This window comes from Euwallacea similis, chromosome 5 (genome assembly GCF_039881205.1).
Source record: "Euwallacea similis isolate ESF13 chromosome 5, ESF131.1, whole genome shotgun sequence".
In the NCBI taxonomy this organism is placed as follows: Eukaryota; Metazoa; Arthropoda; class Insecta; order Coleoptera; family Curculionidae; genus Euwallacea; species Euwallacea similis.
Window position 1 is genome coordinate 6,236,916 of NC_089613.1, and position 21,529 is coordinate 6,258,444.

Consider the following 21,529-nt stretch of genomic DNA (forward strand, 5'->3'; position numbering starts at 1 on the left):
GTGGTGTAGCCGAGCATAATAAATGTCCCAAAATTTGGAAGATTTGTTAATGTTATGATAAAGGAAAGTTCGTGATAACTAGTCGAAAAACAGGAAAACTCTTAAATGGGAAATAAGGATCGTCCCCGACTCGAAGAAAATAGAAATCTAAGAAACAATACATGCAAGCAAACAGCAATAAGTAAAAATAGGTTTAAACCAATTTGGCTGCACATTGACAAGGATGAATGGTCATTTCACTGCAGGAGAAAGTTGAGGTTAGAACTGTTTGATTCCATAATTATTGTTTACGTTTCCAGTTTCTCCACGTATTTATTAAGTTAATGTTAATTAAATCCTCAAAAATAATCATATTTTGATCAAATATGGCCAGGAATATGTTATTTTCTCTATCTTACGTTATATTTTGTATTTTTGCCATCACGGAATGTCATAATAAGTATTCTAAAGATGCAAATGCTCACAACAAGCCTCAAACTAACGTAAATACATCCCAAGATACTTTTAAACCTGGGGATGATTTAAGACCCATAACTTTAAGACATCTGGATAGGCCCTTTAGGATGGCAAAGTTGAATTTATTATGGTCGAAAGCCATATATGTAAGTAGAAATTTTGTTCATTTGTTTTCATAATCATTACCAAGTACTGACGATATTAAGTTCTCATGGAGTATTTGAGGTCATTTTCAATTCCTCTCTCATATTAAATATTGCTTGAAAACTGGGATTTATTTCAGTTTAGGTGACAGAATTAAGCCACCAAAGCAAAGTAGTACAACAAGTCAAAAATGAACATAAAAAACTCAAATGTATTCTGTACTCCTCGTTTTGTAGCGACTGACTGATTCCAAACTTACATCCATATTCGGTGAACTAAAGCTCCATGACAAAGAAGAAATAACATGGAAACATTTACGAGCAGAAGGGAAAGACAAGGATGGATTGAAGGAGGCTCAATTGCGTGACAAATTGAAAGTGATAATGACAAATTATGGGTTATTGGATCAGATGGACGACATGGACAATGAGCAAAAAGTTTATCCTTACAAGGTAGAATTGTTATTTTGTGAGAGTGATGTTCAGCGATGTCTGGGTTTTTGATATTTGCAAGATATTTGATTTTTAAGTTAAATTTTTCTTGCTGTTATTAATTGACATTTTTTTACAGAGTAATTTATCCTATATTTACTCCAGTGGCCATGTCTGTTATGAAAACATTTAAATTAAAAATCTGCCAAACGGACACCACTTTGATTTTTTTTTAGGCTTTGAATGAAGCTTCGGATAAACATGTGAATAAAAGCCTGTTTAAAGATAAAAAATTGAACAAACTATGGGAGAAAGCAGTAATGGCTGGTTTTAGCAAAGCAGAGTTATCTGCTTTGCATGAAGAATTCCAGCATCATCAGGACAAGATTGATCAGTATTATTCTTTGTTGTACAAAGTGAAGGGTGATCCAAAGGATCAAACGGAGGAGAGGGTGCAAAGTGAGTATTTAATTGATTTTCTTTTTTTTTATAGGTTTTAAAGAGAAGATTCCACAAGGTATTTACTGCCAGTACTTCACAATGTCTCCTGTTTTTCCTATTTACATCACAAAGCCATAGTACACGCTCCAGTTAAGAATTATGAAAGAGTTACATAGGACTTAAGTGTGACGTTTTTCATCTCACAAACTTATGTTTGCTTGCCTGAAAGTGTTTGAGTAGTGTCTGCCATGACCCTACTTCAAGCTATTTTTTTCTGCTTCTCAATCTTCTTTTGTCCTCTAGTTAAAAATTCTACCATGAGGCTAAGGCAGGCACTAGTGTATGTTAGCTATTTTATTAAATAGTCTTTTTACAGAACTCTTAATATTGGGTCTGGTGCTGAATGTCTTAATACAGTCGATTTTATTTCAGACTCTTTGGATGAATCTCTGGATAAATATAATCAAATCGAAATATTGGAGGAAAAACAGCCAAACAAGGATTATTTGGACAAGGTATTTGTTACCTTCCAAATCCATCTTTCTGTATTTTAATTTATGAATATCGTGAATAGGTGAATTTAATAAGAGATCAGCATCGCCAATTGAAAGATGGGTACGATCATTTGGATAAACTTGCTTCTTCTGGCCCAGCAAGTAAAGAATTTGTAGAACCTAAGGTTCAAGGTTAGTTATAGTGTGTTTAATTTTTATTTTATCGACCGCATGGTCGTCTTTGGCATAATCTTTTGTAAAGCGTGCTCCGTAAATTAAACTAATCATTTAAAATCACGAGAAAATTTTATCGAATGTATAAATAAGATTATGAAATGTGGAACCCAAAAATTTGCCGTTTCTATTTTGTTGTGAGCAGTTTACTTCGTCTTAGGTTTATGGAGGATTGCACTGGAAAGTAACTTCAGTACTGCAGAACTTCAGTCCCTAAAATCCGAATTATTGCACTACGAAAATAGGTAAAATATCTTTTTTAGAACTATTGCACGATATATTATATCATATCATATCATTTTTATTTATCTTAGTTTACAACGTTAACTTTCAAAAACACTATTCATCCTCAAACACATGAGTATTTGCCTAAAAGGATTTTTTTATAGTTTCTTTTTTTCTCAGGTTACTAAAATTGCGACACATGCAAGTGGAACATGCCATTAACGAAGAAAAGCACAACAAAAAACAGAAATTTTCGGGTGAAAAATCACACGGCCACAAAATGATGGAAGAGAATATCAAGAAACATGCAAGAAAAGTGGATAAAATCCACTTGGATATTGAGACCAAAATCATGCAAAAACACATCGAATTATAAAACATTTACAAAAAATAAAAGTATAAACGTACATTATTTTTGGTCCCAATATCAAATCTAAATTCAATTTAATTTGGAGGTATAGTTAACTTAGTTCTAAAATTTAGTCTCGTATAGTGACTATTCTGTAATGCCAAAGCAAACATTTTTTATAAGGTACATGTAGTAGTATTTAATATGTATATTTTATGCTCAAAGTGGCGTTGAGACTTCAATGAGAACATTTTGAATTCAATAATGTGGGTTTGCAATAATATATTTATATGCGTTTTTATAGAAATATGCTAATAAAAAATGAGTTCTTTAAGAAAATCTGTGTTTTTATATTATTCTAAAAATTGTAAAATTGTATATATAGGGTGAGTCGCAAGGTAATAAACACACAACCTCAAAACAAATAAATTTTTATTAAATATTTATTCGATTTGATCGACCCTGTATATTCTCCTGTAGGTTTCAACGTTTATATCTAAGTTGGGTTTGGTTTATTCGATTTGTTTCATTCTTGTATAGATGTAAATGTGAGAACTCTACGCATCTAGACCCACGAGGAGCGCTGCCCAATAAAGACGCCCAAATAGAGCTTCGCCCTTCTGTGCAGCTTCCGGCCTGTTTCGAGTCCTTTCGGGCCCCCATGGCCATCTCACCCGGTGCAGTCTCCGGCGCCGCCTCAGCGTTCAGTCGCGTCTGGGGCGGATGAGGTGGTGCGTGCGGCCCCAACAGCACTCCGAGGATGGCCCCGATGGCCTCGGTTTACTGGTGCGTGCCCGTTGTCCTCTTTTATGGCCTCGTCCTCGTCCAGGCCAATCCGGACGCGAAAAGGCTGTACGACGATCTTCTTAGCAACTATAACAAACTGGTGCGACCCGTGGTGAACACTTCCGATGTGCTTCGTGTGTGCATCAAGCTCAAATTGTCGCAGCTGATCGACGTTGTAAGTTTTGGCCTCATTTCCTATATAGCAATTACTCATGGAACTGTAATATGGGTGACTTGATAAAATTGAAAACTCTCGATCCTCATCACTCTATAGGATAAATCAGTGTTGGCAAGCAATTCTGAAGTTCTTTCTCCTATTTTCCTAAATCATTGGATTAAATTATCAATTTTCTGTTAAGTTTTAGTAAAAATTTTCATGGAGATTTTGGGCGTTTCTCGTCCGCAAGAAAACGATACTTCTAGTCCTCATTACTCTAACACATGAGTCAATACTAGCACGCATTTTTTACGCTCCTCCTTTTTCTTAAGACCTTTATGCGGCATTATTAATTTTCTGGTATATTTTCCATGGACATAATTTCCATAAGTTTTCATGGAAATTGAAGCTTAAGAATGGATTCGTTGTGTTATGTTAAGGTAATTAAGGAGCGCAATTTCCATAGAAATTGGAGCCTCCATGGAATTTAAAAAGAGTCAACCTGTGAGTAAATGAAAGTAAGCTGTAACTTTAATAAAATTGTTCTTCGGGTTTCTAGAAAAGCGACGTTTTAAATTTGAAAATTGTGTTCCTCCCATCTCTTGAGAAATTTTCTGGAAAGTTTTGAATCTTTGTATTATTTTTTTGTTTACGCCCATGATTCAATATACTCCAAAATCTCATAGCCCTGATTATTCTACGGAATGTAGTGTCATTTATAAGTATTTTCTACCTTTAATCTTTCTTAGATTTTTAGTCCAAATTGTTAACATTTGGGTAGGTTTTTAAAAGAGATAATGAACATAAGTTTCCTTTAAAATTGGAATTTCAATAAAATTTCCAAGGTGACTATAGAAAGAGTTTCAGGTGAGTGTAGTGATATTCAATATATATAGATTAATTGTATTCTGTTCAATCAATGATCAGACAGAATTTCAATAAATTTCTATAGGAATTGGAGCCTTCCTGGAACTTGGAAAACTTAATTTTTGAATGAACGAGTACAAGATGAGTAAAAATCGAAATTTTTAAAATAAATTCTATAGTAAACTTAATTTTGATGTGCTGTATCTTAAAAATTGTTAGAGATACGTATAAGGACATATACACTAGAAAATATTCCCTTTCAAGCATTCTATTTGAAATTAATGTCACAGTTTGTATATAAATTTGAAAATTCTTAACCCCTTTTCCCCTTAGCTCTTCAAGCGAAATTATTAATTTTCTACCATTTTTTAACACAAAAATTTAGTGTTAAGATTAAATTTGTCTCAAGGGGCTTCAGTTATCCCAACTGAATTAATGAAATACGAGCATTAGAGAGGCGGAATTTGGACGTTGCTCCAGTGAACTCGCTTGCAGTGAAACTTTCCGCGAATAAATTGTGTTATTCAGGATAAAATTTTCGTATATTGCAATGTTTGCTTAAATTGCGCATATAATAAGAGGAATTTTCAAATATTATTGAATTGTTTTGTATACAAAGTGGGGAAGTTAGCAGTAACAATTTGGCCTTTTAAACGTACCAATTCTGAATTCGTTAAGACCCTTTGAGACCTAAAATTATACGTATACTGCAGCGCAGAATGTATTAAAATGTTTAATGCAGGGAAAATCAAAATATACTTCAGGAAATTATACGAATATTCAGAGGGTGTGGCATATTAGTATCTCTTGTTTAAGTTAATTTTGGTTTGGGTAACATATGCTGGGTATCCAGGCGAACTCTGAACGTAGGAGATTAACATGAAAAATTGATTTTTATTTTTTTGCGCTTGTACGAATTATCCAATTGAATTTTTTTTATATAGAGGTCATAGTATTCACTACCGGTCATCATTCCGAAATTTTTTCAATCTTCTAATTAGAGCCGTTTTGGCTCAAAACGCCTCCAAATTTAAAAAATTTTAATATCTCAGGTAATCGTTAGAGGCCACAATTGGTCAGAGTCAATTATTAGAGTCAATATATAGAGTTAGAATTAAACAAACACAAAATCGCCAACGACATAAGTGTGAAAACTTCACGTAAACAGAAGTTTCTTTACTTAACTTTTCATTTAAATGCAAAAAAGAAATAGTGAAAACAAATAAACTAAACAACTACTTACACATAAAAGTTCAACCAAACAAGTAAGACAACAAAAACAAAAAACTTTAACTTTATTTACAAAAACATTTACAGCAATTGCTCGAAAAGATCACCTTCTGCAGCTGTGCAATATGCCAACCGATCCTCAAAGTTAGGGCGTGTATTTTCGAGCATCACAACGCTGATTTAAGATATTTGCATATTTTTCACTAAATTAAAAACTACTTAGAAATTAGCAAAAAGAAAAAAAATTAATTTGACATTTTACACTTATATTGTTGGCGACTTTGTGTTTATTTAATTCTGACCTCGATTCTGACCAATCATGGTCTCTAACGGTTATGCAAAACATTCAAATTTTTGAAATTTGGAGGTGTTTTGAGTCAAAACAGCTTTACTTAGAAGATTGAAAAAACGCAAAATGATGACGCGCCTTAAGTACTATGACCTCCGTGCAAAAGTTTTTCAATTGGATAATTTGCGCAGGCGCAAAAAAAACCGGATTTTCCACGTTAATCTCCTATGTCCAGGATTCGCCGAAACATCCAGTTTATCAGCTGTGTAATTTTTCCATTTTACGGAACTAAAGTATATGAAATTTCATCGGTTGTATTATACAGGGTGTCACACCGGGAACCGCCATTAGGCATTTTGGGACTACTATGAATAGCAAAGTTACGAAAGTTTAGTGGTTTGATAAGAGCCATGTAGCGTCTTCGTCAAAAACATTTTCAATGACGTCACAGTTCCGGTTGTACCGGAAGCCGATATTTGCTCGTTTATTTGAAATGGAATACTATGCATTATTATATTTTTGGATTCCACGTTCAATTTTAATACAAGTTTATTAATATGTTAGCTTTCTTAAAATTAATAGTTTTCAAGGTATATGCAATTGAATGTTGAAACAAACAGATGTAGATATTTACAAAACTGCGAATTGTTAACTAACGAAAAGATATTTAGTAACTCTTTTTTTCGGAATGCTGTAAAAGGTTCATATTTTAGTATGCTGTCAAACTTACCTGATATTTTCTATAGGGTGTCCACAAAAATAGGATCAATCTGGACATCAAAAAATGATCAAAACTTGAACATTTAAAATGAAACCCTACTATTACTTTGATGTATTATGAAATTCCGCCGAAAAGAAACCTATGTTTACATTTAATTACCTATAGTAAATTTGCATAGTTTTTGAATAATTTCGTCTTATAAGTTGATGAAGGTATAATACATCTCTAATTCTAAACTGCAAATATGAATGCGAATATTTTTCAATAAATATGATTACTTTTTTTTTCAAGTGTGTATAACTTATGCCACATAACAACAGCATTTTGCTGATATTTCCATTATCCATAGATATATCTATCATATTCGCATTACACCTTAGAATTAAGGATGTATTATATCTTCATCAACATATAAAACGAAATTATTCACAAACTCTGCAAGTTTACTATAAGTAATTAAATGTAAACATAGGATCCTTTTCGATGGAGTTTCATAATACATCAAAATAATAGTAGGGTTCCATTTTAAATGTTCATGTTTTGACCATTTTTTGATGTTCAAGTTGGTTCTATTTTTGTGGACACTCTATAGAAAATATCAGGTAAAGTTTGACAGCATACTAAAATATGGATCTTCTATAGTATTCCGAAAAAAAGAGTTACTAAATATCTTTTCATTAGTTAACAACTTGCAGTTTTGCAAACATCTGTATCTGTCACTTTCAACATTCAATTGCATATACAGGGTAGAGACTTTAACTGGAATAAATTCGCTAGCGGTGAGGTGAATAATTTTTCGAAAAACTCCCGAAACACGTCAACGTTTTAATATATTTACCTACATTTTGCAAGCAATATGAAAAATATAGCCCTTCAGAGGTAGCTGAAACCACCCTCAACATATTTTTTTAAAATTCAACCCTATGGCTTGTGATCCCTCATCGGAAAGCTGGTGAAAAGAGAAATCCAGCGTACTGATCAAATTTGAATTTTTAGTACGTTTGAGGGTTGCATAAAACCAAAACGTAATTTTAAAGTTTCATTTTCATCGTAACAATTGCTCAAAATGTGTACCACTCACTTGTTGGCGGCATCCTAGTCTGTGGTTGGTTTCGTCCCTTACATTATGCAACATTACCGGTGTTATTTTAATGATTTCCTCTGTTACCCTTTCCTGAAGGTCTGTTATGTTGTTGAGTTTTGGAATGTAAACCTTACTTTTGAGATGTCCCCACAAAAATAAATTCAGCGGTGTAAGATCTGGAAACCTTGCTGGCCACTCAATAGTACCTCACCTTCCAATTCACTTATCGAGAAAAATTCTATCCAAATATTGACGAACAATAACAGCCTAGTGTGGCGCGACCCCATCTTGTTGAAACTATAGCCTCTCGTCCTTCAAGTTAGGGTTCAAGGGATTTGAAAATAAATGACATAGAACTGGCATTAGTTCGTGCTGGAGAAAATGCAAGTATCTTGCTCCATTAATAGTGTCATCAAAGAAAAATGGTCCTACAATTCTATCTTTTATTATTCCGGTCCACACATTAGTTTTCTGTGGGCGCTGAGTATGAAGTTCTCTCATCCAATAGGAGTTCTCTCCAGCCCAATAGCGACAGTTTTGGCGGTTTACGTGCCCATTTAACGTAAAAGTAGTCTCGTCTGAGAAAAGTATCCACTCTAAAAATAAATGGCTTTGATCAATACGAGTCATCAATAAATCGCAAAATTCCAGTCATCGATTTGGATCACCTTCAAGTAGCTCTTGAACAGCTCGAATTTTATACGGGCGTTTTTTCTTATATTGAAGTATTTTTAACACTGTTTTGTGATTAAGATTACTAACACGGGTCAGTCGTCGGGTTGGAGTGATTGAATTTTCTTCTAAAGCAAACAACAAATTCAACTTCGTGTCGATATCAACAACAGCCCTACTCTCTCTCGATACTGACGTGACCCATCTCTCGATATTATGCGTCTATTTTACTAATGGTACCTGGTATTTATTGGTGGCAAGTGAGGATGCGTTTCTCGAAAGAGGCGAAGAACTTCGCTTTGAGTTCGCGCCCTATCACCATATTCAACCATCATGAAAATTTCGATTTTTAGCGATTCAGTTAAATAAGGCATTTGCACCAGTTTGCAACAATACTTCATTTCCAACTCTGAATATGCTATGCAAACTAAGTTCTTCTTTGCGGCTATGTAAAAACGCTAACAAAAAATAGCAAATATCAGTTGTGGCAAAAAAATATTTGGAGTTTTTTGTGGGGATATCTGAAAAGTAAAGTTTACATTTCAAAAATGAACAACATAGCAAACCTGCAGGAAAGGATAAGAGAGAAAATTACTAAAATAACACCGGAAATGTTGCATAATGTAAGGGACGAAACCTACCACAGATTGGAACGCTGCCAACAAGTGAATGATACACATTTTGAGTAATTGTTACATTGAAAATAAATTAAACTTTAAAATTACGTTTCGACTTTATGCAACACTCAAACGTACTAAAAACTAAAATTTAATCAGTACGCTGGATTTCTCTTTTCACCAGCTTTCCAATGAGGGGTTACAAGCTATAGGGTTGCATTTGAAAAAAAAACATGTTGAGGGCGGTTTCAACTACCCCTGAAGAGCTATATCTTTCATATTGCTTTCAAAATGTAGGTAAATACATTAAAACGTTGACGTGTCTCGGGAATTTTTCGAAACAATATTCACCTCCCCGCTAGCGAATTTATTCCAGTTAAAGTCTCCACCCTGTATATTGAAAACTATTAATTTTAAGAAAGCCAATATATTAATAAATTTGTATTAAAATTGAACGTAAAATCCAAAACTGCAATAAAATATAGGGTGTTCCATTTTAAATAAGAAAGCAAATATTGGCTTCCAATACAACCGGAACTGTGACGTCACTGAAAATATTTTAGGTGAGGTCGCTCCATAATTCTTACCAAACCACCAAACTTTCCTAACTTTTCTATCCATAATTTTCCCAAAATGTCTAATGGCGGCTCCCGCTGGGACACCCTGTAGATACACGGAGTGTCCAAGTATAATATTTCAAACCTAAATTGTGATCAAGTTGTTTTAAATGAGATATGCTGTATTTTATTTCACATTTATATTAGACTGCTTCTAGCAGTATTTTGAGTACAAATTTTCTATATTTATTTCTTAGAGTTTTCGATTAATTCCAGGAATTGTAAAGAGCGACTCTGTATCTCTTGCAGTTCACAAGTTCTTACCCCATTAAGTACTTTTTCATAGGTACCAAGATGAATTTCTTTAAGTCAACATGAAACCTTTTGATCCAACTTTTTTGCAAAGCAGTTGTTCTTACGTGCTAAGATCGCAAAAGCAAAGCATAAAATCAAAGGAAAGCACGCGTTTTCAGTAGGAAATGAGCGTAAATTTGATTTGGGAAAATCGGGATTTTAATCTGGAACACCTCTGGAGGAAAGCGCTGCCAGATGGCAAAAAGCAAATTGAGGAAATGGATCTCCCGGAAAATTCCCCGTAAAAAGATTTAGACCAGGTCCGATTCGATTAATTGGATCAATCTTGACACATTGAATAGTTTTCCTCTAATTTCGCTATATTCTGCCTTCTATAATAGTTCACATGGAGAAAGTTGCTTAATTCACTTTGAGGATAGAAAATACCGCTTTTTCTTATCAACGGAAAAAATCTGGGAAGAAATCAGTATCAGTTGCTCAGTTTCCCCCCAAGAGAATTGAAAAAAAAAAAATGCTGATAATAGTTTTTATAATATATTTTTCTGTGTTTTATTCCTGCTTAATATTGAGGATCATTACGTATCTGAATTTTAATGAACACAGATGAAAATTTCAGCTAAAGGAACAATAAATGGTTCGAATATGCGACGAACCTTTCACGAGTGCCTTAAACCCTCTTCTAGGCAAATTAGTCATGACTTGCAATTTAATCCTAATTAAATTTTGTTAAATTACCCCCCGCTTAGATTTAAGTCTAAAATCGAGCAAAGGTGGGAAACTCCGCTCCTGAGATGGCCGACTATTCAGTTTTTATTGCGAAAAAGACAATGTAGAAAGAAAGCAGAATTAAAAGTCACGATCTTTCTTAAGGTTTATTGCTCTTTTACGGTCCATTTTCGTCGAGTGACTGTTAGGGAATTTTGCAATTAATTTATTTAGTTGGATAGTTGAGAATTGCTTGAAAGTCTGAGATTGACAGTAATCGAGCAGGTCAATGTACCTCAGGATTGAGGATATATTTAATGAAGCGACACTATTAATTTTAGTGCAGTTTTCGATCCGAAAAGTTAATGGATAAATTTTAATTTTCAAGAATACAGAGACGTAGAACTGAATTAAAATCACCTCAGTTCCGAAAAGCTAAAACTAATTCTTGTAATACTCTACGCCACTGGACTGAGAGCCTTTTTAAAGTCCTCGCTTTTCTCAGCAAACTTGGAGTTTTTACTATAAAAAAAACAAGGACGTGTTATGGGGATGTTGAAGGGACGAAAAGAAGCAAAAATGTTCAGGTCATCTACGAGGGCCGTTTGATAAGTCAGTGACTTTTTGAATTTCTCGCGTAATAAATTTAAATGCAGACTTGTGTCAAATTTTGAGCAAGCTACATCATTTAGTTTGTGTTTAATAGTCATTGAAAGCAGACGACCTCGTAAATTTCGACGAAAATGGAAAAAAGTGAATTTCGTGTGCTGATTAAGCATTATTTGTTACGTAAAAAAACCTTTACCAAAACCAAGGAAAGACTTGATAAATACTATGGGGATTCTGCACCATCAATTTCAATGGTTAAGAAATGGTTTACTGAGTTTCGTTGCGGTCGTACCAGCACAAGTGGCGCAAAACGTTCAGGATGTCTAAAATAGGTCCTCACGCCAGAAATTGTCGATAAAATTTATGGAACAATATTGGACAATTGGATAATGAAAGTGCGTGAGGTGGCTTAGGCTGTAGGCATCTCAACTGAGCGGATACATCACATTTTACATGAATATTTGGATATGAAAAAGCTATCCGCATGATTGCTCATAGTCGACCATAAGTACTCCCGTGTGACCATTTCAAAAGACTATTTAACAATGTTCAGCCGCAATTAGAATGAGTTTTTTCGCTGTTTCGCAACCGTTGACGAAACTTGGATCCATCACAACATACCAGAAACCAAGGAATAACCGAAACAGTGGATTTCTCCAGGTGACATGCACCAAAGAAGATCAAGGTGGGTCTGTCGGCCAACAAGATGATGGCTACAGTTTTTTGGGATGCACGCTGTGTCATTCACATCGATCACTTTGAAAAGGGTAAAACGATCACTAGTGAATATTATTCAGAGCTTTTGGACAGATTCGATATTGAATTGAAGCAAAAACGATCACATTTGGCGAAAAAAAGTGCTGTTCCGTCGAGATAATGCATGGGTGCATATATGTGTAGTCGCCATGGCAAAAATCCATAAATTAGGCTATGAATGGCTATCCCACCCAGAATATTCTCCAGATTTAGCCCCCTGCGACTATTTCCTGTTTCCAAACTTGAATAAATGGCTGGGCAGTAAGAGATTTGGGTCGAATGAAAAGGTTATCACTGAAATAAACGCCTATTTTGAGGACCTTCATAAAACCTATTATTTGGAAGGGATAAAAAAAATTGGAATAACGCTGGACTAAATGTATTGAGCTAAAAGGCGACTATGTTAAGAAATAAAACGGTTTTTGGCCGAAAAAAATATCTTTCATCCAAAAAGTCACTGACTTATCAAACGGCTCTCGTATTTTTTACAGTATCTAGAATACCGGCTTATTTAGCCAATCCATGTCATTTTAATCCGGGCATGGGTCCAAAACGTCCACCGATATATTACGAGTTTCTAGAAATCCGGGTCGTAGTAAAGACGTTTTTAATAGGTTAAATTTAGTGTGACACAAAACAGCGAAAATCCTATTATTGAAACTCATTAATAAATTATTTGCATTCATGATTTGATTTTTACACAAAAGTCGTGGATTCCTGAAAATTTATTGAGAAATAAGAGAAATCATGTCACGATAAAGCCTTTGTTTGAATTGGAAAATGGCTGAAAATAATAGCGCGATCGATTTGAAGGGAAAGGTAACACTTCTGCTCTCTCCTCCTCGATTATGTTGTTTGAGATGAATTTGTGCTTCCTGAAAATAATAATTCAGAATCGCTAGCAATGGTACCGCTCGGAAAGGTTTGATCTGACAGATGAGTTAGGGTTCAGGGTGTAACAAAAATACTAGAGCACTAGAGTTAACTCTAAAACTAAGATTTTCTTACTCTAAAGCTGCTGAAACCCCTATACAAGGTTGGGAGAAAGGCCGGAATAAAATGAATACCTTTTCAACGAGTGACCTAAAAAAAAACGCTGAAACACGTGAATTAATTTTTTGGCTTCAACCAAAAATATTTTCCTTTCAATATTTTCCCTCCTCAACTCTTTAGCTGCAACCTTACCCAACGTTTTTTTACGGAATTATATGTCTTGTTTGGGCTCGTTGAAAAGTTCGTGAAAAATGGAATCTTGCCATACCTTTTTATTTCTTTTAGTTACGCGGTTATTAGGAAAAAAAAATTTTTTCAAAAACAAAAAAAATACGAATACCTTCTTAGTCCTATCTACAGGTTATTTAACGTAACAGATGCTGAAAATATCTTCCCCCCCTCTACTTGGCATGCTCCCAGGTGATGGTAAAATCCGTCGATGGAATTCCGAATGGCCTCAGCCGGTATGTTATTTGACTTCACTCTAATTTTGACTTTTAGGTCTTCAATATTAGCCAACCTATTTTGATAAATTAAATTTTTCAGATATCCCCAAAAAAAATAATCTAATGGCGTTAAGTCTGGAAATCTGGGTGGTCATTCAATTGCGCCACGTCGTCCAATCTAGCGACCCACAAATATTTCATCAAGATGTCCTCTAACTTTAACACTAAAATGTGGAGGAGAGCTATTCTGTTGAAACCAAATTTTTGTAAATGGACATATCTGGATCTGCGTCGTTGGGAAACATAATAGCTAGAGTAGGCACCAATTCAAAACTTAAAAAATCTAAGTAGCGTTCAACTGTAAGGTTTTCTTCGAAAAAGAATGGCCCTACAATTCAGTTATTAATGACATCTGCCTATACATTTACTTTCTGAGGGCGCTGCATATGAGCTTCATATATCCAGTGTGGGTTTTCCTGAATCCAGAAGCGATAATTGTGCTTGTTAACCATTCCATTTAAATAAAAGGTAGCTTGATCTGAAAAGAGTATGTTCAGTGGAAATAGATTATTTTCATCACACCATCTTATCATTCTCTTATAAAACTGCAAACGCTTGTTACAGTCATCTTCCAAAAGCTCTCGGGCAAGATATACCGTATATGGGAGATATTTTTCTGTTTTCAAAAACTTTGCAGTTGTACATCTAGATGCAGCATGGTTTCGAGCTAATGAAACTGTTGACACATGCGGATCTTCCTGCAGAGATAAGGCGATGTTCAATTTTTGATCATCATCTAAAACACGTGGCCAACCACTTCTGAACAAATTTTTCATTGTGTCATGCTCCTCAAATTTATGGAATATCTTGCTAACAGTATCCTGGGAAATTTATTTTTCCGGATATTTTGCATTAAATAACGCAAACACTTCACTTTGACTTCACATTCTATCTCCACATCCAAGCAATATCAACACTTCGATACTCTGTCTTTCTGACAACATCATTTTTTTTTAGTAAGTTCAAAGAAAACACTCTGAAAATTCACAAATTAATAAACTGGACGTTTCTAGTCAATTTTACACAAAAATGCCACAATTTTAAAGTGAAATAAAAACATGTACTGTTCATCGAGGCAATATACTTCGCACAAAAAATGCAGCATTTTTTTCACTCTTTGAAATATGTCTTGATACTCTGCATACCATTTTGCTTTTTTATTTGTTTTATCGATGTAAAATAAAAACTCAGTGAAAATTAAAGACAGCATATCGGCATTAATTTTTATTGAATTTTACCATCACCTGTGATCATGCCAAGTAGAGGGTGGAGGACATTTTCAGCATCTGCTACGTTAAATAACCTGTATGACTACATAGGACTAAAAAGGCACTCGTAATTTTTTTCTTTCTTAAAGTTTTTTTTAATTTCCTAATAAGCTCATAACTAAAAGAAAAAAAGTTATAGCAAGATTGCATTTTTCACGAACTTTTCAACGAGCCCACACACGACATATGATCCATTAAAAAAAAAGTTGGGTAGGGTAGGAGGCTAAGAGGTTGAAGGAAAACATTTAATTTGATTGCCAAAAAATACATTTAACTCAAAATCAATTCACGCGTTTTAGCGTTTTTTTGTTTAAGAAAAGATATTCATTTATTCCAAACTTTCGCCCTGTATAGAACTGCCTGAAATCAGAAAACTAAGAAGTGACAAGATATCTACCACTTCTGTGTTCCTCGCGTAAAAGCTGTTACCCGATCCGATGGTTATACTGATTAATCTGTGCATAGAGCAAGCTTATTTCTCTAAGACGCTAAAGCAGACCTTGACAGAGACGACATGGGTTCTTACCAGCCTATACGGCCTCTATCTTACCTGGTAAAATATTTGAAAAATGCATGGCTGTTGAGACTCTGGGGAGAAAGGCAGTCAGCGCTTCCTAGCATGGTTTTAGGGAGGGCTGATACTCGAGCTTCCCTTCAGAGATCTCCGTATAATGACGTTATCTTCTATCCTGATACACGAAACTCTCCTGTTTGCTAATATGATTTGCGAAAATCGTGGTTACTACACGAGACTAGGGGGTGATGTCTCTGTACCTCACTGTGGACTAACAAAAAGTCAGAATGGTCCGCGTTTTAGAGCAATTAAGTTCTTTAGTAAAATTCCACCAGCGATGAGGGCCCGCGTCGGAACGTTTTGGGAATGCAATCAAGGGATATTTATACGAGAAGGCATTTTATTCTTGTGAAGCCTTCTTGGAGTTCAGGGTCGATATTGAATTATCATAGCAGGCAAGCAGGAAGTTGATAATGTAGCTTATAGACTAAACACGCCTTTTTCAGAGCAATTATTAATAAGATTGATAGTCTCCTATCAGCATAAATAAATGCATACAATGCAAATTTCCTTGGCTTAACGTGTTAAGCTCTATGCTGAGTAGTGGAAGACGTTGCCAGTGCATTCAATTCGAAACTCGATTTCCATCGTTCCCAATTTAGAAAATTCGCCTGGATTGAGACTATCAATTTCGCGCCCGGATCACGATCGCGTTAACAAAAGCAGGTCGTATTCCCACGTACCTAGGAATGATTTCTGGTGCAAGCAAAATGGCCCTATTTAAATGAAACGCAGAAAATGTGACGCTGTGGTGAACTTGCATAATTCCTAAAAAATGCCGAAGGCATCAGACTAGTAATTTTTTTCTTATCAAGAACGTTGAGGTTCGTTCTAATGTATGGAGGAAGAGCAATAATATCAAGCTTAGGCCTGGCTCCTGGAACAGTCATAAAAGCTTTCAAAGCAGTGGGCATTAGCGTTCGTAATTTCTTTCTGAGTGATTTTAACTTGTTTGGTGCTTTTAGTAATGTCACTTAGCAGTACCATCATTCGTTCAAAGGTTATTGACGAAAGGTGAAATATTATAGTTGTCGGGCAACATAAATTATATTTCCGTTAGAAAATATCCATTGCTTGGTGCACATCCATATTTATCTCCAATAGGGTCCAGTCTAAGTCCGAGAAGTAACTGTCAAAAAATCAAGAAAAAAAACTGTTTTGAGATGATGATCCGAGAGATAAACGATAAAAGGCCTTCTTGAAGAGGTACGCCTCTTTGTGCAAAATAATATCGGCAGCAGTCTTTCCTCATTCAAGCAGTGCCGGAGTCACGAGACAGTGCGGAGCAGTTATAAGGAAGTTGTTCGATGGCACTGAAGCCTATCTAAGAAAGAGCACTATTCGAAAATTCTGAGATCTCCAAATCGAGTTTTTAACTCATGTAAAACTGAAAAACAAAATTGTCATAGCATGTAAACGAGCGAGAAACATTCATGAAGCAAACAATGCTCCAGTAAATGCCAATGTAACAGTTCTGTTCACGTTTTCAGCTAAAGGCTCTATTACTCCTCCATTTGTTAAATATCCGCAGAAGCGATTACCAGACTCGATTGGCACAAGTTCAAATGGTTGGATGAAAGCAGAATTATTTTATTAATACATAGCTGATGAATTTCATTCTTACTTAATTAAGCAAAATGCAACATTTCCATTTATTTTGTCCGTTTATGGGCTTAGTATACACTGTGGTCCAAATTGCGCTTGCGTGTACGGATACCTCGAGAACTATAAGAGATAAGAATTGGTTGAGTGGGAAAAGTTGAAAGGATTTTTTTCGTTTATGAGGTATTTGCAAAAAACTGAAAGCATTTTTAAGCTTTTAAAAACGTTTTTGAAAAAGTGCTGCAATTTTTCGAATTCAAAATGTTTTTCGAACCTAAACGTCGGTGCTGAATGTAGAGGTGGATGGGTTGCAAAAAGTTGTCCCAGCAATTCTGTTACAGATTTAAAAACTTTTGATTGTGGGAAATTATGGCATTTTTTCAAAAACGCAAATTTTTGCTTTTTTTAAATAACTCCAAAAACGAAAGTCTTTAAAATGGCATTGAACTGACCGTTAAATTCCCTCGAACTTTCCCCATTTAACAATTTTTTAAGTTCTTATAGTTTTCAAGATACCCAGACATGTAGCCCCAACTAGCGTCACACTGTATAAACCTGCGAATTGCTACTAATGTTTCAATTTATGAACCACTTAAGTCTCATTGGTGGACATCCCCACAGATGTACAAAGCTAAATTAATTCAATGTTTTCGGAATACAAAAGCGAGATCTATGAAAAACACTCATATCCAACTCAAACTTCTGATTTCCGGAAATGTGGGCTTTAAAATTCGATATCGCTTTAGCTGAGACATTAAAGAACCATTAGCCGGCAAAAAGCAGACAGAACATTTCGGATTTATTCCGTCCTTTTGCCAATACTGATGTAATAAATTCAAAAGTCGAGTACATGAACTTTACAAAAAAGAATGGGGCAACGTCGTCGATTTCTTGATTGAAGTCCTGTAGGACAGTATTAAACGCTTAATAATAGACCCAACCGGGGACCAGAGCTCCATCTTGGCTGTTCCAATATTGACCTTTGCCTTGGAAACGAGGAAAAACTAACAAATAATCCCTGTTCTAGCCCTCATAACAGCAGCGTTAGTTTGATGAATCGACATTTCTCCCACAGCTCATTCGTCAAGGTCCAGAATAGCATTTCTCAAATCTGGTTTGACGGCTTGCAAATTCGAAGGAGATATAAATGGGATAGAACCGGGATAAATCAGTGGCGTGCAAAGTAATGTGACAACCTCTTCTAATATTTCAGTGTCTATTCAAAGCTTCAGGCAATTACTTTTTCCCTCTCAATTTATGAAGGGAAACACATTAATTGAGTGGGCTGAAGAAATATGTGGGGACGCCCCTGACAAGGGCCGATATCCCGTCATGAGTTATCATGAATGCATGATAAGGATCTGCTTCTTGCGAGCCGAAGAAATACAACCTTTTTAGGGCGAAACCCTCCGAATCACGCCTTTTAACGAGATTAGGCGCATCCCTCGTTTATAACATCAAAACCCGCACATTTCTAAAAGCACTTGTTTCGTTTTTATTCTTCCGCCTTTTTCTTTCGAATTTTCTAGCAGAAATATTTTGAAATATAACTAAAAAGCATCGTAGTTAGAGACTTTTCGCCTCAAAATGTAGCGGAGATAATAATATTCAAATGGCTTGTCCTTACTTCGAGTTGCTAAAGGAAAGAACTTGCATGTAAAACTCTACCTCAGTTTTTATATGCATCGTTTATGTTGATTGCCCTGCCCGGTTTCTTCGCGTATACTCGTTCGATAATCTTTAACTGCATATGCAAGAGTGAGGGCGAATATAATTTTCGATTAACATGAACTAATCCAAAACCAGGAAATTACTTCATTATAGGTACTTTCTGTGTACACTCAAAAAATACCTGTTTCGAATCTATTAGGTCTGATCAAAGCCAATTAAGCACACGTAGAAGTCGAAAATGTATGTTGGGCCTGCAAGATATTGTTCTATCAACGCCATCTGCCGTCTCTTTTTGCGGCTTTTTGACCAAATCTTGGATCCTAAGTAGTAGGACTTAGTGCATAGGGGGGACCTAGAACCACGAACAATGAAGATGAGTGCAAATAATCGTGGGAAAAATCTAAGATCTATTAAGACTTTATACCTCATTTCAGGTCTGCTTCAAATTAACTCGAGCACCCCAAAGACCGGGCCCTATTGTAATAGATCTCATGAGTTAGTTAGAGCTGGAATGATCAGCTCAAATCTTTTCTAAAACTATTTCCATTAACCTTTATTGTTTTTAGTTATACTTTGGCCCATTGCCTAATTCCTGCAGCGTTCACTTGAAAATTTGACCGAGATGCTACCAAAAAGGGCGCAGCAGATGACGCTGGTAGGATGTTTTCCTGCAGATTTAACATACTTGCTGCCGATATCGGTATGGACTGCGTTGAATTAATATTGATGAACGAAGTTGGTGATGGGATCGATAAATAGGATCGAAACAGGCCTTTGAGGTGCTAAACTCAGAGTTGGTGGTAAAGTTTATTTGCATTCGTCTTGTAAAACGGCACAACTCCTACACTATCAGAACTTGCTCGTAAAAACCGGACAAATATTCCATGATATTCTCGTTGGAGGACTAAAAATATTTTCATGTATCTCTAACCGAGCATACCTATTTTAGCCTCCGTTCTCTCAGATTATTTTCGTGTTGTCTTCGCTATGGAATTTTAATAAATAATTCCTTCACTTATCCTACGTAAGCCATACACCCTTATGTCTTCCCTTTCAAAATCGTATAACCATATTTGAGATATAAATCAAATAAGCCAATGTTTTCACGTAGGAGGCTTCGGGCTCGTTTATTTAACATACTATTTTCTAAAGGATCCGAAACTAACCCAACTAAACCCATATAACCCCCGCTTTACCCTTTTGACGCATCAGAGAGTTATGATTTAAATACTCTCGTTAGTTCCTGATTAAAGTTGTGCACCGTGTTAATCCAGAATTTTCCCACTAGTTGTCAAAGTTTCCAGAGGGATGGGGTGATGTGAAGTATATTGCGGCCAGCTTAAGTTCAGTTTATGCCGCGTCATTCAAACTAGCTTAGCTAAGGTAAGTCTAGGCAAAGCTATTGAAAAGCTTGAGAAGGAAAAGCTGCCTAAAGATTCCGGTTTAATTTTGTTACTTGTTGATAAAAGGGATTCATTTGAAAGCGGTTAATCAGGTAATTGATTAGGGTTATTTTTCTTTGTATGGTACGTTGACGAAGTACAGCCTTGGCCAAAAGTATTTGCCACTTATGTTAAAACTCAATAATTTTAAATTATTTTATATTCGAGGTAAAAGGAAAATACCAGTTGATCAAAATAGGAATATTTATTAAAATAAAACAATAAACATTAATATTTAGTAGAAAAACCTTTAACTTTAATAACAGCGGCGATTCTGGGTAAATTTGACACTAAACGTCGGTATTCTTGTGGAGTAATATTATGCCACTCCTGAATCAAAACATATCTTAGTGATTCCTTTGATGTAATAGAGTGTTCTCTAATTTCGCGCTTCAGTATCGCCCAAAGATGTTCAATGGGGTTGAGGTCCGGTGACTGAGGAGGCCAATCTATGACCTCAATCCCATTATCCGAGAACCCCTTCATCGTCGTTTGCGATTTGTGACATGGCACGTTGTCTTGCTGATAACGAACGTCATTCATGTTGATGTCACCACAAATTTAATTGAAAAACGGTTCTAGTGCCGTTTCCAGTACTTGAATATATTTTTTTGAATCCATTTGGCCTTCACACACAATGATTTCGCCCACCCCGTATGCCGACATACTACCCCATACCATTATACTTCCTCCTCCGTGTTTTATGGTTGGTACGATACATTCTGGCTTGTATTCTTCGCCTATTCTGCGTCTAACAAAGGTTGCACCCGCGGTACCAAAAACCTTAAATTATTACAAAAATCATTGAATATTTAAAGGACGACTAATAGGAATTTTACTTGTTCCTCTATTACTATAATGTAATTGAAATGAATTTAGAATTCATAAAATAAATATACCTCGAAGTTACACTCGTCCGACCACACGATATTTGACCAATCCTCTTCAACGAAATTTTTATGTTGAATACACCACTGCAAGCGTTTTTTTTAAAATTATTTTCTGACAGCCACGGTTTCTTCCTTGCTTTACAACCTTTGAGCCCGGCATCCTTGGAGCCGTCTCCTGATTGTTCTGGCAGAAACTTTTTTCTCAGTGTCCTCGAATAATTTTACAGCCAGCTCAGAAGATGTGTCTTTCCGATTTGGTAAAGAAGTGCCTACCAATTGCCCATTTTCTCTTGCACTTGTAGTACGTTTTCTTACACTTCTTTTTAAATTTTAATTACTTTTTGATTTTTTATAACGTTTTAATGTATACCTGAAAGTACTATGAGGACACTTGACTATTTTTGCGATTTGTGTTTTATTATTACCTTCCTTAAAAAGTAATTG

General features: G+C 35.5%; 2 protein-coding genes across 4 annotated transcripts in view; both read left to right on the forward strand.

Moving 5' to 3' along the window:
- The first annotated feature begins 324 nt into the window (after positions 1 to 324).
- Positions 325 to 3,113, forward strand: LOC136408832 (alpha-2-macroglobulin receptor-associated protein). Its single transcript, XM_066390013.1, has 7 exons — positions 325 to 602; positions 837 to 1,052; positions 1,268 to 1,490; positions 1,905 to 1,987; positions 2,047 to 2,158; positions 2,361 to 2,445; positions 2,606 to 3,113. The coding sequence occupies exons 1-7, from the start codon at positions 366 to 368 to the stop codon at positions 2,799 to 2,801; spliced, it is 1,152 nt and encodes a 383-aa protein (XP_066246110.1). The 5' UTR covers positions 325 to 365; the 3' UTR covers positions 2,802 to 3,113.
- Positions 3,114 to 3,440: 327 nt separating this feature from the next.
- nAChRalpha4 (nicotinic acetylcholine receptor alpha4) overlaps positions 3,441 to 21,529 on the forward strand; it is a 126,844-nt gene continuing 108,755 nt past the window's right edge. For all 3 annotated transcript variants that reach the window (XM_066390003.1, XM_066390002.1, XM_066390004.1), the window contains exon 1: positions 3,441 to 3,735. In XM_066390003.1, the coding sequence (XP_066246100.1) occupies positions 3,535 to 3,735 (201 nt within the window). In that variant the 5' untranslated portion in view covers positions 3,441 to 3,534. The remainder of the gene's footprint in view (positions 3,736 to 21,529) is intronic.